The 18,735-nt window shown below is 42.5% G+C and overlaps 1 protein-coding gene across 2 annotated transcripts in view; it reads left to right on the plus strand.

The window, feature by feature from the left end:
* LRRC7 (leucine rich repeat containing 7) overlaps positions 1–18,735 on the plus strand; it is a 439,503-nt gene that overhangs the window by 286,907 nt on the left and 133,861 nt on the right. For both annotated transcript variants that reach the window (XM_038744743.1, XM_038744744.1), the window contains exons 10-13: positions 1,272–1,344; positions 14,385–14,514; positions 15,896–16,011; positions 17,787–17,856. In XM_038744743.1, the coding sequence (XP_038600671.1) occupies positions 1,272–1,344; positions 14,385–14,514; positions 15,896–16,011; positions 17,787–17,856 (389 nt within the window). The remainder of the gene's footprint in view (positions 1–1,271; positions 1,345–14,384; positions 14,515–15,895; positions 16,012–17,786; positions 17,857–18,735) is intronic.

Below are 18,735 nucleotides of genomic sequence, written 5' to 3' on the forward strand. Positions count from 1 at the left end.
TGTCCACATGTTTTGTTCTGTTGTCTGTCTCCCCCTTCTAGACTGTGAGCCCTTTGTTGGGTAGGGACCGTCTCTATATGTTGCCAACTTGTACTTCCCAAGCACTTAGAACAGTGCTCTGCGCACAGTAAGCGCTCAGTAAATACGATTGAATGAATTAGTGAATATTAAGTGCTTAAAGGATACAGATCTAAGTGCCTAGGCAAATGTAGAAAGGAAAGGGAGTTGGGGAAAAGAGGGCTTAATTGGGGAGGGACTCTCGATGTGATTTTAGGGTGGTTCTGAAGGTGGAGAATGTGGAGATCTGGCTTACTTAGAGGGGGAGCGAGTTCCAGGACAGAGGGGAGATGTGGTAAAGAGATAGGTGGTGAAATACATAATATGGAGGCACAGAGAGTGAGCTGCCAGTAGAGAAGTGAAGTGTTTAGGCTGGACTGTAGTAGGAAATCTGGGGGAGAGCTGAACAAGTACTATAAAGCCGATGGTAAGGAGTTCCTGTATGATGCAGAGAGGGATGGGCAAGATAGTCAAGTCAATCAATCAATCAATCAATCGTATTGAGTGCTTACTGTGTGCAGAGCACTGTACTAAGCGCTTGGGAAGTACAAGTTGGCAACACATACAGTCCCTATCCAACAGCGGGCTCACAGCCTAAAAGGGGGAGACAGAGAACAAAACCAAACATATCAACAAAATAAAGTCGAACACAATCCCTATCATAAACCCGGGGGGCCATGGGGCTGAATGGTATGAGCAAATGCCTGGGTTCTAGCCTTAGCTCTGACACTAAACTGCTATGTGACTTTAGGCAAATCTTTTAATGAGGCTCTGTGCCTCATTTTCTTCTGTAAAATGGAGATAGCAGCTTCTTCTTCCCTACCTCTCAGGGATGTTGGGAGGGCAAAATGAGTTGAATAATGTAAAAATGCCATGGAAAACTAAAAGTTGCTACACTGAACTCCAGATATTGTGATTGAGTGCTACAGTAGCCTCAAATTATTATGTTGCTTCCGTTTCTATTCATCCAAGCTTTCACCTCAATGGGACTTTTGAGCCTACAAGGGAATGAGAATTCTGTACCAGCTTAGAGCATAAGGTTACCTCTTACATCAGTTGTATTCTTCCATAAGTGGTCATTTTGATCCAAGAAGTGTGGTTTTAGTATGTTTTGTGGGTTTTTTTAATTGTCAATTTATTTTTCTTTCTGCAGAACACGGCTTCATCTCTTAAACTTGCTCAGATCATTTATATATATTTTTATATTTTTTTAGGACTGTTGAAAAAACTTACCACTCTGAAAGTAGATGACAATCAACTTACACTGTTACCCAATGCAATTGGAAGGTAAGTATAGCTATATCTTAGACACAGGCTTCTCTAAAATTAGAAATACATGGTATTGTTTTCTTATTTCAAAACACTTTTTTGGGTAATGAGACAAAAATATCTGGAATGTAAGTATGGAATTATCAGAAAACTGATCAAATATGCAACTAGAAAGAAGGATGTTTGTTCTTAATCCCAAAAACATTTTTGGTGAACAAAACATTTACTGAAGTTTTGACAGATTCTGGGACATGTATTTGATGCATTCTATATTATTTTGATGTAGTGCTTTGCATTGACTCTACAATTAGCAGTTAGCACAATTAGCAGGAGAAGCAGCATCGCTTAGTGGAAAGAGTCCGGGCTTTGGAGTCAGAGGTCATGGGTTCAAATCCCGGCTCCGCCAATTGTCAGCTGTGTGACTTTAGGCAAGTCACTTAACTTCTCTGTGCCTCAGTTATTTCATCTGTAAAATGGGGATTAATAATAATAATAATGATGATGGTATTTGTTAAGTGCTTACTATGTGCACTTAATAATGATTAAGAAGAAGAAGAACAACAATAATAATAATAATGACATTTGTTAAATGCAATGTGCCACGCACTGTTCTAAGTGCTGGGGGGGATACAAGGTAATCAGGTTGTCCTACGTGGGGCTCACAGTCTTAATCCCCATTTTCCAGATGAGGTAACTGAGGCACAGAGAAGTGAAGTGACCTGCCCAAAGTCACACAGCTGACAAGTGGCAGAGCCAGGATTAGAATCCGTGACCTCTGACTCCCAAGCCTGGGCTCTTTCCACTGAGCCACGCTGCTTCACTAAACTCTAAACTGATTAAGACTGTGAGCCCCACATGAGGCAACCTGATTACCTTGTATCTCCCCCAGTGCTTAGAACATTGCTGGGCATATAGTAAGCACTTAACAGATACCATCATTATAATTGTTATTAATTACTCTCTTTTGATGAGCTGTACTGAATAACCAGCTGACAAGCAGTTCATATAAGAGACCAATTTATGTTGCCAATTTGTACTTCCCAAGCGCTTAGTACAGTGCTCTGCACATAGTAAGCGCTCAATAAATACGATTGATGATGATGATGATGAGACAGTAGTGGGGGAGAAATGGGAAGCAGTAACCAGGTCGGTGAGAGCTGACACAGAGGATGCTAGGAAAGGGAGAGCAGAAAGTTGGCGAGAGACAAAGGCAGAGGAAATTGGATGTCTACACATCCCCTTCTGCAGCTCTTAAATGTTTCCCACCAGAGAGTGCTTTCCTCCTTGGATTTTGACTGTCCAGAAACCTCCCAAGCACATGCAGAATCATCATCATCATCAATCGTATTTATTGAGCGCTTACTATGTGCAGAGCACTGGACTAAGCGCTTGGGAAGTGCAAATTGGCAACATATAGAGACGGTCCCTACCCAACAGTGGGCTCACAGTCTAAAAGGGGGAGACAGAGAACAAAACCAAACATACTAACAAAATAAAATAAATAGAATAGATATGTACAAATAAAATAAATAAATAAATAGAGTAATAAATATGTACAAACATATATACATATATACAGGTGCCGTGGGGAAGGGAAGGAGGTAAGATGAGGGGATGGAGAGGGGGACGAGGGGGAGAGGAAGGAAGGGGCTCAGTCTGGGAAGGCCTCCTGGAGGAGGTGAGCTCTCAGCAGGGCCTTGAAGGGAGGAAGAGAGATAGCTTGGCGGATGGGCAGAGGGAGGGCATTCCAGGCCTGGGGGATGACGTGGGCCGGGGGTTGATGGAGGGACAGGCGAGAGCGAGGTGCGGTGAGGAGATTAGCGGCGGAGGAGCCCTAATTGGGCAAGGGGTATTTTCCAACTCAACAAGATTCTCACCAAGACTTGCAATTAGGGTGAATCTTGCCAGTGTGTCCAAAGAGCTCCTGTTTCTGTTCACAGCTCCGGTGGGGTTGAGGTCAGTATAAAACCTGTCCCAGTGGAAAACCTTCAGAAAACTCAACCTTAAAGCTTGTGGGAAAGCCCAGGGGTTAATTTAAGAAACCATGGGTTTCCACTGCCATTAATTCATACTCTGTCTTCCCCTCCTGCTGTCACTGCTCTGTTCATGAGATGGGAGTGACAGAGAGGACAGCCATGAAGACAGTAGTTGATGCTTTGTCAACCCAGCAAGGAAAAAGGACAAGGCAGTTACAGAAACAGTGGTTCCCAAACAAGTCCCTTTTAATATTATTAATAATAATATAATTGTGATATTTTGTAAGCACTTACTGTGTGCCAGGCACTGTACTAATCACTGGGGTGGATACAAGCAAATTGGGTTGGATACAGTCCCTCTCCTACATGGGGCTCCCACTCTCAATCCCCATTTTATAGAGGAGGTAACTGAGGCAGAGAGAAGTGAAGTGACTTGCCCAAGGTCACGCAACAGACAAGTGGTGGAATCAGGATTAGAACCCAGGACCTCAGACTTGCAGGCCCATGCTCTGTCCATGAGTTAGAGAAGCCATGCTGCTTCTCTAACTCAGTGGCCCCAGAACTCAACACTCCCACTAAAGTGGAGCTGCTACTCAACCTGAGCTTCTGCAGCCTGTTCAGATTTTAACAGTTCAGGATACCAGAATCATCTGTTTACAAATTTTCAAGATCATCCATTAATAGAAAATCATCAGCTTGGTTAGAGGTTTTGTAAAAAAAAATCCTTTAAAGCAAGTAAGTACCTATGTTCTCTGAGACTTAGCTGGTGAATCATCCTGACTGAATCAGCATTCACTCTGACCCTTGCTATTTTTCTCAGTGTTTGGTGATTATTGCTGGACTTCAGTTCACATATTGATCATTCCCACTGCCTTGTAAATACAGGAGGACCTGGATGATCAGAGTTAGTCAGTCAGTCCTATTTATTTAGCACTCACTGCGTGAAGAGCTCTGTACTAAGCACTTGGGAGAGTGCAGTACACCCATAAACAGACACATTCCCTGCCCACAGTGAGTTTGCAGTCTAGAGAGTGAAATGGAACCTATGTAACCAAAAACTTGATGAATTACTAAATTCACAGAATTTTACCACTACTCTATTTGGATCCTTTTCCTTTGCCTATCTATCAGTCAACCAATCAATCAACAATGATATTTATTAAGCACTTATTGTGGGCAGAATGCCACAATAAACAGTTGGGAGAGTACAATATATTATGCCCATGTTTCCTTGATCGATGGTACTTACTGAACACTCACTATGTACAAGGGACAGTACTAAGTGCTTGGGGTAGTGTGATGCAATAGAATTGGAAGGTACAATCCCAGCCCATAAGGAGTTTGCAGTCTATAGGAGGAGACAGATAAGTGAAATAAATTACAGAAAGGGGAAATAATAATAATAATAATTATGGTATTTGTTAAGTGCTTACCTAGTGCCAAGCACCATTCTAAGCACTGGGGTAGACACAAGGTAATCAGGTTGTCCCACATGGGGCTCACAGTCTCAATCCCCATTTGACAGATGAGGGAACTGAGGCCCAGAGGAGTGAAGTGACTTGGCCCCAGGTCACACAGCAGACAAGTGGCGGAGCCGGAATTAGAACCCACAACTTCTGACAACCAAGCCCATGCTCTTGCCGCTAGGCCATGCTAAGGATGTGTACATAAGTGTTGTGGGATTGGAGCGAGTAACAAAGTGCTTAAAGCGTACACAGCCAAGTGCGTAAGTGACACAGAAAGGAGGGTGGGTGGGTAGGAGAAATGAGGGCTTAGTCAGGGGAGGCCTCTTGGAATAGATGTGATTTTAGCAGGACTTTGAAGGTGGGAAGAGTGGTGATCTGTTGGATATGAAGCGGGAGGAAGGGAGACTTGAGCGAGGGATCAGCAGTGGGATAAATGAGATCAAGCTACAGAAAGAAGGTTGGCATTAGAGGAGCAGAGTTTATGGGTTGGATTGTAATAGATGAGCAAGATCAGGAAGAAGGGAGGGAGCTGATTGAGTGCCTTAAAGCTGGTGATGGTTAAGCAATCATTGGAGGTTTCTGTGGAGTGGGGAGATACGGACTGAATAGTTTTTCCTTATAATTATAATAACTATAATTATGGTATGTAAGTGCTTACTATATGCCAGGCAATGTACAGAGTGCTGGGGTAGATACAAGTTAATCAGGTCAGACACAGCCCTGCCCCACAAGGGGCTCACAGTCTAAAGTGGAGAAAGACCAGATATCCAATCCCCATTTTACTTAGGAGGAAACTGAGGCACAGAGAAGTTAAGTGGCGTGCCCAAGGTCACACAGCAGGCAAATGGCAGAGCCAGGATTAGAAGTTCCAGGCTCTTTCCAGCAGTACAAAGAGCAGCACCCAGCGAGCTGTCCCTCTCTTTCTTCCTTCCCCCTGGCTGCTTTTTGTCTCTCAGGAAACTGATGCGGTAGTGGAGGGAGGGAGAGAGAGGACATCTGGGAGACCTTGGGGGTGGGAAGACCTCTGCAATCCCCCAAAGCCCAATACAAGTGGGAAAGCAGCGTGGCTCAGTGGAAAGGGCACGGGCTTTGGAGTCAGAGATCATGGGTTCAAACCCCGGCTCTGCTAATTGTCAGTTGTGTGACTTTGGGCAAGTCACTTCACTTCTCTGGGCCTCAGTTACCTCATCTGTAAAATGGGGATGAAGACTGTGAGCCCCCCGTGGGACAACCTGATCACCTTGAACCTCCCCAGCACTTAGAACAGTGCTTTGCACATAGTAAGCGCTTAATAAATGCCATCATTATTATTATTGTTATTAAATGATGCCCAGAATTCCATGCCCCTTCCGGCTCCTTCTTCTCCCTGGCAGTGCTTTCTCTGCATGTTCAACGGCTGCTTGGGAGAGAGGTGTTTTTTAGAGGGGGGAAGTGTATAAAATTGTTCTAATGAAAGGAGTGAGAGGAAGCACTCCCATTTCAATGATCCACTGCTTCTTCGGGGCACTGACTTCCTGGAATCGTTCTTCAGGAGAAGAATGTGCAGTGAAATAATGTAATGGAGTGGAAAGATTAACAGTAATATTTTATGAAAATTTCATTCACCTTGGAAAATGTAGGCCCCGGTATTGGCTAAGGATTGGAATTCAGTTCTGAAGGCAGAGAAAAAATTGGGTTGCAGTCTTGTTACGTGGCCCACACGTGGGCAAAAGCATTCAAGAAATGAAATATTTTCTGTGTTATTAAGAACCATTCTCCATAGCAGTAATTGCCATGAAAACCTAGGAAAACATGTCAGCTAGAATAACTAGGAATAATATTCCTCATTTCTCACTTGGATTGTTTCAATACCTGGTACTTGTCCTCAGTGAGTTTTTAACTACCGTGGCGAGAAAAGCACAGTTACTTCATTTTTCACCACTGTAAAGGATTCCCTCTGATTTTTTCACCAAATGGTTTGTTCAGTTCGTCTGTGGCTGAGCCTTAATTAGCTCTCGAGAGATGCAGCACTTGTATTCCCAAGCGCTTAGTACAGTGCTCTGTACACAGTATGCGCTCAATAAATGCGATTGAATGAATGCAGCAGGCCCCAAGAACAAGGCAAGCTACAGTATGTAATGAGGGTTAACCAGCATTTAAGCAGATAGGTTTGGAATAATAATTGTGGTATTTCTTAAACGCTTACCGTGTGCCAGGCACTGAGGTGGATATAAGCAAATCGGATTGGACACAGTCACAGCCCCACCGGGGGCTCACAGCCTCAATCCCCATTTTACAGATGAGGTACCTGAGGCCCAGAGAAGTGAAGGGACTTGCCCAAGGTCACACAGCAGACCTGTGGTAGAGCCGGGATTAGAACCCATGACCTAGTGACTCCCGGGCGCATGCTCTACCTGCAGTCAAAATGACTGCTTCTCATAATGAATGTCTATACTTGACAAATAATAATAATAATAATAATAATGGCATTTATTAAGCGCTTATTATGTGCAAAGCACTGTTCTAAGCACTGGGGAGGTTACAAGGTGATCAGGTTGTCCCACAGAGGGGGGGGCTCACAGTCTTCATCTCCATTTTACAGATGAGGGAACTGAGGCCCAGAGAAGTGAAGTGACTTGCCCAAAGTCACACAGCTAAGTGGCAGAGCCGGGGTTTGAACCCATGACCTCTGACTCCAAAGCCCGGGCTCTTTCCACTGACAAATGGCTGGAACAGTGAGCTCTGGAGGCAAAGTATTTCCCAAAGGAAAAATAGGGGTCGTACTGAGCAGCAATGGGAAAAGGGGTTCTGCAGGCTTTCCCTCCTACCCCCTTTCTTTCTCAGCATCTCAGCTAAATTATGGTACTCTTGTCTTTATCCTTGCAGTAAGAAAACTCATTGAGGGTAGGGAACATGTCTACCAACTCTCTTAGGTTGTACTCACCCAAGCACTGTGTAAGTGCTCAATAAATGTCATTGATTGATTGATGGACTGATGAAAAACAGAGAGAAGAGAGAGACGTAAGAGGCCACATCGTATCTTAAAAGATATGAAAGTATCTTATCCCCAGCTTTTTGTTCAAAATCCATTTTGTTGCCTGAAGGAAAGGACATGGGTCTTGGAATCAGAGGATCTGGGTTCTAATCCTGCCTCTGCTACTTGCCTGCTGTGTGTGACCTTGAGCAAGTCATTTAACTTCTCTGTGCCTCACTTTCCTCATCTGTAAAATGGGGAGTAAGTAACCTTTTCTCCCTCCTACTTAGACTGTGAGCCTCATGTGGGACAGGGACTGTGTTGGACTACCACAGAATTTAATACAGTTAGGAACCTAGTAAGCACTTACAAATACAAATCGATCAATTAGTGTTATGCATTGAGTGTTCATTGTATGCAGAGCACTGTATTAAGTGCTTGGGAGAATACAGTTTGACAGAGTTGGTAGACACATTCCCTGCCCACAAGGAGCTTATAGTCTAGAGGGGGAGACATTATTGTAAATAAATAAATTGAGGATATCTACATAAGTGCAGTTGGGCTGAGGGTGGATGTGGGTTCTAATCCTGCCTCCGCCACTTGTCTGCTGTTTGACCTTGGACAAGCTACTTTACTTCTCTGTGCCTCAGTTACCTCATCTGCAGAATGGGGATTAAGACCATGAGCCCCATGTTGGGCAACCTGATTACCTTGTATCTACTCCAGTGTTTAGAACAGTGCTTGGCACATAGTACGTGCTTAACAAATACCATTATTATTATTATTATTGTTATGTCCTTAAAGGGTACAGATACAAGGCATCGGTGTTGTAGATGGGAGAAAAAATCGGGGCAAAGAGGGAATAATCAGAGAAGGCTTCTTGGAGGGGGTGCAATTTTAGTAAAGCTTTGAAGATGACAAGAGTGGTGGTCTGTTGTATATGGAGGGGAAGAGAGTTCCAGATCGGAGGAGGGACTTGGGCAAGGGGTGAGCAGCAAAGTAGATAGTAATAATGATGGCATTTATTAAGCGCTTACTATGTGCAAAGCACTGTTCTAAGCTCTGGGTCAAAGCACAGTGAGCAAGGAAATCAGCAAGGTCAGGTAAGAGAGGTAGAGCTGTTTGAGTGCTTTAAAGTCAATGGTGAGGGATTTCTGTTGGACGCAGAGGTGGATGGGCAACCACTGGAGGTCATTATCATTATTGTTGTCATTATTAATAATGAAAGGAGGTTTGCACCTTTGGGTAATTAGTTGTTTGCATGACCCAGAATGGTCTGAGGATGAAAGTAGTGTGCATAAAGACTTTTTTGTTCATTCAAAGAAAGCCCTATAGAAATAGAAAGTGATATTTCAGTATTTAGTGCAGGTATTTGGACTTGAAAAATTACTATATATCTAAGCTGTCCTCTATGACTGAGGACATAACAGCAGCAGTAGTAATAATAATAATAATAATAATGGCATTTATTAAGCATAAAGCACTGGTCTAAGCGCTGGGGAGGTTACAAGGTGATCAGGTTGTGCCACGGGGGGTTCACAGTCTTAATCCTCATTTTACAGATGAAGTAACTGAGGCACAGAGACATGCCCAAAGTCACACGGCTGACAGTTGGCGGAGCCGGGGTTTGAACCCATGACCTCTGACTCCAAAGCCCATGCTCTTTCCACTGAGCCACGCTGCTTCTCGAAGTAGTAGTTGTAGCACTTATGTGCATACCTATAAATTACATAAACTGTAAGCTTGTTGTGGGCGGGGAGCGTGTCTGCCAACTCAATTGTATTATTCTCTCCCATGTGCTTAGTACAGTGTTCTGCACACAGTGACTAGTAGTAACTGTAGTAGTAGTGGTAATGGTTATTGAGTGCCAGTTTGGTGCATGCGATGTACTGGGCGCTGGAGAAATGATAAAGTGACGTGTTCCCTGCCCACAAGGAGCTAACACATGTTGTGGAGTAGCTATTTGACTGCCAAGTTCACTGAACAGGAAAAACAGCCTGAACACAAATTGTTTTTGTTCTTTTCCTGAAGCGACAAATGTCCCCACAGAACTAAAGGGGGTTGATAGCTGGTAGAAACTGACGGAAGGGTTCCAAGTGAATTCCACAGATGGGTTTGGGTTTTGAGATGAGGCATCCAATGGAGGCCTCGGGGAATGATGGCCATGAAAAGGCCATAGCCCTGGAATGGAACCTATTGAAATCGGCCCTCACAACACAGCCATTCATGGTCCAGCTACACTGTCGAGGAAATTAACCTGAGTCTGTTGTAGAGTATGCCTGCAATACTCTTTTTGTATGGTATATGTTAAGCACTCATTGTGTGCCAGGCACTGTACTAAGTGCTGAGGTAGGTACAGGATAATCAGGTTGGACACAGTCAAGTCCCTCATGGGGCTCACAGTCTTAATCCCCATTTTACAGATGAGGTAGATTCATTCATTCATTCAGTCGTATTTATTGAGCACTTACTGTGTGCAGAGCACTGTACTAAGCGCTTAGGAAGTACAAGTTGGCAACAGAGACCGTCCGTACCCAACAGCGGGCTCACAGTCCAGAAGGGGGAGACAGACAACAAAACAAAACATATTCACAAAATAAAATGAATAGTAAATATGTACAAGTAAAATAGAGTAATAAATCAATCAATCATATTTATTGAGCGGTTACTGTGTGCAGAGCACTGTACTAAGCACTTGGGAAGTACAAGTTGGCAACATATAGAGACAGTCCCTACCCAACAGTGGGCTCAAAGTCTAGAAGGGGGAGACAGAGAACAAAGCCAAATGTACTAACAAATTAAAATAAATAGAATACATATGTACAAGTAAAATAAATAGAGTAATAAATATGTACAAACATATATACATATATACAGGTGCTGTGGGGAAGGGAAGGAGGTAAGATGGGGGGATGGAGAGGGTGATGAGAGGGAGAGGAAGGAAGGGGCTCAGTCTGGGAAGGCCTCCTGGAGGAGGTGAGCTCTCAGTAGGGCCTTGAAGGGAGGAAGAGAGCTAGCTTGGCGGATGGGCAGAGGGAGATCAAGTAGATCAAGACTTGCCCAAGGTCACACAGGAGACCAGTGGCGGAGCCGGCATTAGAACCCAGATCCTTCTGACCATACTGCTTCTCCTTTTCTGAAAACACTTATTATGCACTTAACTCATTATTCATCCCCCTTCCAACCCCACAGGACTTATGTACATATCTGTAATATAGTTATTTATATTAATGTCTGTCTCCACCCCTAGACTGTAAGCTCTCTGTGGGCAGGGAATGTATCTGTTTATTGTTATACTGTACTCTCTCAAGCACTCAGTACAGTGTTCTGCTCACAACGCTCAATAAATACAACTGAATGAATGAACAAGGAGGCTGATACAGTAGTTAAGGTGGGATTAGTGCTTGGATCAGCATAGTAGCAGTTTGGATGGAGAGGAAAGGGTGGAGATTTTAGCAGTGCTGTGAAGGTGAACTCATAGGATTTGGTGACAGATTGAATATGGATGTTGAATGAGAGACCTGAGTAGAGAATAATGCCAAGGTTACGAGCTCGTGAGAAAGGGAGGATGGTGGTGCTGTCTACAGTGATGGGAAAGTCATGAAGAGGACAGGGTTTGTGTAGGAAGATGAGCAGTTGTGTATTGGACATGTTAAGTTTGAGGTGTCATTGAGACATCCAAGTGGTTCCATAGTGGATGCACATTTTTTGTGCTATGAAACAGATTCAGTTTACATAGTTTATATTACAAAGTCACCAGAACTTCCAGTTAAGGGGTGCAGTCGGGGAAGAGGGAAGTGAAACTTTCCTTCGAGATCTGACCCCCAGCAACCCTTGGGACTCAGGGAGGGCAGAGATCCATGTGCCACTGCCAGTCCAACCTCTTATGCTGATCTCACCAGCATCACTTCTCTATCCAAGTACTGATGTCCTAAAGGCAGGAGGAAATGCAGAACTGCACAGAAGAAGAGAGAGGTCAGGGCTGGAAAGGTAGATTTGGAAATCAACTGCGTAGACATGGTAGTTGAAGTCATGGAAGCGATTGAGTTCTCCAAGGGAGTGGGTGTAGATGGGGAATAGGAGGGGAGCCAAGACTGAGCTTTGAGGGATTCCCACAGTTAGAGGGTGGGAGGCAGAGGAGGGGCCTGTGAAAGAGACCGAGAAGGAGTAGCGAGAAAAATAAGAGGAGAACCAAGAAGGGATAGTGTCATTGAGGCCAAAGTTGGATAATGTTTCCAGAAGAAGGGGTTTGTCCACAGTGTCAAAGGCAGCTGAGAGGTTGGGGAGGATTAAGACAGAGTTGAGGCCTTTGGTTTTGGCAGTAAGAGGTTATCAGTGACCTTATAGAGGGCAGTTTCTGTGGTGTGAGTGGGTGGAAGACAGATTGGAGATGATTGAGGAGAGTAAGTGAAGGTAGAGTGTTTACACAACTCACTCAAGGTCTTTGGAGAGGAATGGTAGAAGAGAGATCGAGGGAGCCATGGAATCAAGGGAGGGATTTTTTTTAGCATAGTATGAGTATGTTTGAAAGCGGTGGGAAAGAAACCATTGGAAAACAAGCAGTTGAAGTTGACTGACATGGAGGGAAGAAGAGAGGGAGCAAGTGTCTTGTTAAGGTATGAAGGTCAGAGGCGCAGGTGGAGAGGGTAGGTCAGATTTTGAGCGGAGAACGGAGTACCTCCTCTTGAGATACTACTGAGAAAGATGGGAGAGTGAAAGAGGGGGCTGGAGGAAGGAGGAATTGGAGAGGAGCATGGGGGATTTTAGGGAGATAGATAGATTCAATTTTATCAATAAAGTAGATGGTCTGACCATTAGGGTTGAAGAAATAGGGAAGGCAGGGGGACAGGAATTAAACATCTGTAAGTAAGTAAGTAAGTCACACAGTAATTCTAAAGCAGCTCCATGAAAGATAGATCTCCAGCTGAGTTTGCCAGTTGTTGGAAGGTTTCTGGGTTTTGAAAGGACGTACCTTCAACAGTTGATTCATTCAATCATATTTATTGTGCGCTTACTGTGTGCAAAGCACTGTACAGAGTACTTGGGAGAGAACAGTATAACAGCAAACAGACACATTCCCGGCCCACGACGAGCTCACATTCTTGGAAAATACTGAAATGTTGCTACTCATTCAGGGTTCCCTGCTTATCTGGGATGAAGTAGAATTAAGCCACAAAGTGTGGTATTTGTTAAATCAATCAGTTGTATTTATTGATCACTTACTGTGGGCAGAGCACCGTACTGAGCACTTGGGAGAGTACAGTATAGCAGAGTTGGCAGACATATTCCTTGTAACGATGAGGGTTAACTGTTCCAAGCACTAACTACTAAGTTATTTTACTTGTACATATCTATTCTAGTCTATTTTATTTTGTTAATACGTTTTGTTTTGTTCTGTCTCCCCCTTCTAGACTGTGAGCCCACTGTTGGGTAGGGGCCATCTCTGTATGTTGCCAACTTGTACTTGCCAAGCACTTAGTACAGTGCTCTGCACACAGTAAGCGCTCAGTAAATACGATTGATTGATTGATTGATTGATTGATCAGGCACAGTCCCTGTCCTACATTGGGCTCACAGTTTTAGGGAAAGGGAGACCAGGTATCTTCTCCCCATTTTGGCAAAGGAGAAATCTGAGGCACAGGGAAGTTAAATTCCGTACTTGTCCAAGGTCACACAGCTGATAAGGTGCAGAGTTGGAATTAGAACTCAAGTCCTCTGTTGCCCAGGCTCTTTCCACCAGACCATTCTGCCTCTAGGTAGGCTGGAAACTTTCTTCGCTGTTCAGTCTAGTAATAGCAGCAGTAGTAGCGGCAGCATTTATTCAGCGCCCATTCGGACTGCACTGTAGTGGCAAGAGCATGGGGGTCAGGATGTGGGTTCTAATCCCGGCTCCGCCACTTGTTTATCGCGTTACTTTCAGCAAGTCACTTAACTTCACTGTGCCTCAGTTGCCTCATCTTTAAAATGGGGATTAAGACTGTGAACCCCATGTGGGACAGGAACTGGGTCCAACCTGATTACCTCGTATTCACCCCAGCACTTAGAACAGTGCTTGGCTCATAGTAAGTGTTTAAGATGCCATAATTATTAAATATTATCATTATTGAGAAGTACAAAATAACAAATTGATACATGTTCTCCCCTCAAGGAGCTTACATTCTAATACAAGGAGACAGGTATAAAAATATTTTCAACTAGAATGGGCAGGATAAATAGTCTATGGGACATATATACAAACAATAATGAGAAGAAGAAGAATAGTATTTGTTAAACATTTACTATGTATCAAACACTGCTGTAATAGCTGGGGAAGATACAAGATAATCAGGTCAGCCGTGGTCCCTGTCCCATATAGGGTCTGCAGGAGGAGGGAGAACAGGGATAGAATTATTTACACCTCCCTTAGCACAGAAGTGGTAAGGTGGAGAAGTTGCTGGAATTTTTAGGGCCATATTATGTCTTTAAAGACTTGTAGAAACTCTTGGTTTCATCAATCGATCCATCAATTAAGCAACAGTACTTACTGAGCACTTACTATGCAGAGAGCATTGTACTAAGGTTTCATGTATGTAGAGTCTGCCAATTCAGAAATGTAGCTATTTTATCTTTGCCTTTTTGGTGCTTTCTGTTGTGAAATGCCTAACGATGTATTTACCATTCCAGTTTGTCTTTATTAGAAGAATTTGACTGTAGCTGTAATGAACTGGAGTCCTTGCCTTCCACCATTGGCTACCTTCATAGTCTTCGAACATTAGCCGTGGATGAGAATTTCCTGCCTGAATTGCCCAGAGAAGTGAGGAAGAAACATGTTTTGTTTACTGATTACAGATGGCTATCTTTCTCGATCAGACATTAGCACATAACATTTGACTATCGCCTGTGTGAATGCATGTTGAATGACAGAACTGGGACTTTGATAGAAGTGCATATTTTTACAAGTATTTTTATTCTAGTGGTATTTCAAATTACCAGTGACTTGCAGCACAAAAATCAATTATTCAAATAGATGATTACACTACTACTGAATGTGACCTTGAGAAAACTAAAGTATTTGATATGAAGCCATCTTTGCTTTTCTAATGATCTTAGGCAAATGTAATCATGGGTCTTAAGTTTGAGAAACGTCAGGGATATGGTGTTTTCAAGGATTGATCTTTTCATTTAGAACTATGCATTTCATTAAGATTTGGCAGTATCAATCAATCAGTCGTTTTCATTGATAGTCGGGCACTGAACTAGGAGATTGGAAGAGTACAGGAGAGTTACTGTGCTTGATCCCTGCCCTCAAGGAGTTTACAATCTTAGTTGGGGGAGGCAGTATGATGTTCCAGATTCCAACTACGCGCAAGTTAAATGTATATTTCACCCTTCGGATGTTATATCCAACTGCATTTTCAATGGTTTTATAAGAAATTGGATTCCAGTGTCCATTTCAAATCATTTTTCTGCTAGCATGTCCAAACTGATTGATTGATACTGTTATAATTATCCTAGTAATAATAATGGCATTTATCATTATGTATTTGTTAACTTCAAAAACATAATAGAAGGACACATGTACATTGCAGACAGGAAAGAAGTCTAACTTTTCTTGCTCCCTGAAATCATGATAATAAATACCCTGTGTCCTTCCTCACTACATTTTGTTTTTTGAGAGGTTTTTGCGCTTTTTTAATTATAAAATCGGACATAAGGTAGCTGACTTTGACTCCAAACTAGGAGAATTTCATTTTAAATAAACATTTCCTAAATAGATGGTAGCATCATTGTAAACATTTATTCAGAATTTGTGAAAGGGCATCGTAGGTGTGAATGTGACTTCATGAAAGTTAAAGACAATAACATGAAAACATTTAACATGAAAAACACTACACAAAATGTGAAAGAAGAAAACGAGCATGTGTGGGTCAGTCAATCATATTTATTGTGTGCTTACTGTGTGCAGAGCACTGGACTAAGTGCTTGGGAGAGTACAACATAACAATGAAACATACACATTCCCTGACCATGTGTGTGTGTGTTTGTGTGCGTTTTCACAAGGCACACTGTAGTCATTGATTTCTCCTGCATTTACAAGTAAATGACCATTAATTCACCTCTGCAATTAAGAAAAATCAAAATGGAAAATATTGGTTGCATAGGTAACCTTGAAATTTTCCCCATTTCATCTCTAGATTGGAAGCTGTAAGAATGTTACAGTCATGTCCCTGCGCTCCAACAAACTGGAATTCCTTCCTGAAGAGATTGGACAGATGCAAAAACTGCGGGTCTTGAATTTGAGTGACAACAGGTATTCTCCTGTCATTTAACAATCTCTCATGAGATGGGCTTGCCAGATAAAAACAATTTATATGCTTTCTTAGTATTAAAATGCTTCATGTTGTATTTGCAAAACATAGACTGAAAAATAGAAAAATTTCTATAAAATGGTCCATGCAGTTTTTGCATTAATACAGGATGTGTCTAGTTTTGGGACCATCGCATATCGGAACATCAAATGTTCCCACACACCATAATTTTCCCTGACTTGGAAAAGATAATAAAGTAAGAATGATCAAGTGAAATGAAACAGGTTTCCAAAAAAAATTTTTTTAATTGTATTTGTTAAGTGCTGTTCTAAGCACTGGGGATGATACAGGATAAACAAGTTTTACACAGTCCTCGTCCCACTAAATTAATTAATCAACCAATCAGTAATATTTATTTAGCATCTAGTCCATGCAGAACACCCTGTTTAGTATTTGGAAGAGTACAAATGAGGAAGAGACAGAATCCCAGCCCTCAAAAAGTTCAAAAATATATTAGGGCACCGTTCATTAGAATAATAATAACGATGATGGTATTTGTTAAGCGCTTACTATGTGCCAAGCATTGTTCTAAGCGCTGGGGTAGATACAAGGTTATCAGGTTGTCCCAAGTGGGGCTCACCCTCTTAATCCCCATTTTACAGATGAGGTAACTGAGGCACAGAGAGGTTGTGACTCGCCCAAGGTCGCACAGCTAAGTATCAGAGTCGGGATTAGAACCCACGACTTCTGACTTCCAAGCCCGTGCCCTTTCCACTATGCTTCTCTGAATTCAGAGTTTGAATATTTATTGTTTTGAGCTGATACCCATCTAAATAAAAACATAAAAATAAGGAGATGGAGGCCAATTGTGTCCTGGAATAATAGAAAACATTAGTAAGGACCCGTGAGCATAGTCCCCTATGAGAAAGTGACAAATGGATGTGATTAAATCGGTCACACTTACTGTATGCAGAGCATTGTCTTGAGTGCTTGGGAGAGTACAATACAACAGAATAAACAGACACACACATTATCTGCCCCTAATGAGCTTACAATCAATCAATCAATGGAATTTATTGAGTGCTTAGTATCTATGTGCACAGCACTGTCCTAAGCGCTTGGGAGAGTGCAATACAACAGAATTAGCAGATATGTTCCCTGCCCATAATAAGTTTATAGTCCGTAGAAAAGCCTCCAGAGAATTATAAACTTTGGAGGGTCTCTCACTTTGAGCAGGACTTTGACACTTTAAGGAAATCATTCCTTGTGAGTCTTTGCCACTGTCGAAAGCCACAGTGGTGGATTGCATTTTATTTAAAACTTTCTCTTGCTGATGAAGAAGCAGCGTGGCTTAGTGGAAAGAGTATGGGCTTGGGAGTCAGAGGTCGTGGGTTCCAATCCCGCCTCCACCACTTATCAGCTGTGTGACTTTAGGCAAGTCACTTCACTTCTCTGGGCCTCAGTTACCTCATCTGTAAATGAGGATTAAGACTGTGAGCCCCACATGGGACAACCTGATTACCTTGTATCCCCCGCAGTGCTTAGAACAGTGCTTGGCACATAGGAAGTGCTTAACAAATGCCATCATTATTATTAAATGCCTAGGATTACTGGGAAATAGATTGTCTCAAAATACATTCAGCTGTATTTTGTTAGAAAATGTTTCTGAAACACCTTCCAAAGGAATCATGTCGTACATTTATTTAAAACGAGTTTTAACCATCAATAGGTTGTTGTAACTTCCGTTCGTGGTATTAAAATGCTGTTATATTTGCAGACTGAAGAATTTACCATTCTCGTTTACCAAACTTAAAGAACTTGCAGCTTTGTGGCTTTCTGACAATCAAGTAAGAGTCTAAAGTTTTATTTTTAATTAAATTGAAAGTGTTTTAAGTAAGACTTCATTTTTGCCATCCATTGCGAGATTAAATGCTCTTGAGAAGGCTTTTGTGTATATAATCAGTTTTCATTTCTGTGGTGTCTAAATTAGATGAAAATGCGAGAAACAGCAAGTTTTTTCTCCTAATTAGGTTTCTCCCTTTCACTGAATTTTCTCTACTCATCACTCTTCTCTCCCTGTACTTAAGCTATCATTCCTGCCAATAGTCATTCCTTTCATCTTTTCTCAGTTTTCCCCAGATTCTTCCATCTGCTCTTGTCTTTTGATCCCTTTCCCTGCCTTCTAAAACTCCTTTCGTCTGGCTAGGCTCCCAGCCTCCTAGCAGGCCTTTCTGTTTCCTTTCCTTGTTGTTTTTTTCCCCTTTCCCTGTGCATTAAAAGGTTAGACACTCTAGGGACACCCCATTCCCAATCCATCAATTTTAGGGAGCTTGTCTGGGTCCTTCCATCCTGTGGCCTGAATCCCCGATTGTTTGCCTTTGCCTTTGAACTGGGAAGAATGCACCCCTGTCAGAATGATCAGTTCATGATTAATAAGATTTATGACCACCAACCGCAGTCGTTTTCCTCTGTTTTACATCGTGCACCTTGCCAAGGAGCAAGCCGCCGTCCCCATTTTAGCTTTCAGTGGGCAGTAGTTTGAAAGATGTTTTAGAAAGCTGCAACATAATGAAATCCTGGTAGGTAAAACATTATTGTCCTGCCAGAAATGATTTTCAAATAGTGGGGGCAGTGGGAAGAACAAGGATCTAGGAAGAAATCATGCAAATTGATGGGGACAATGGTTAGATAAACAAGCGAATGCACAAATAAATAAAAGCAGATAT

This window comes from Tachyglossus aculeatus, chromosome 4 (genome assembly GCF_015852505.1).
Source record: "Tachyglossus aculeatus isolate mTacAcu1 chromosome 4, mTacAcu1.pri, whole genome shotgun sequence".
NCBI classification, from domain to species: domain Eukaryota; kingdom Metazoa; phylum Chordata; class Mammalia; order Monotremata; family Tachyglossidae; genus Tachyglossus; species Tachyglossus aculeatus.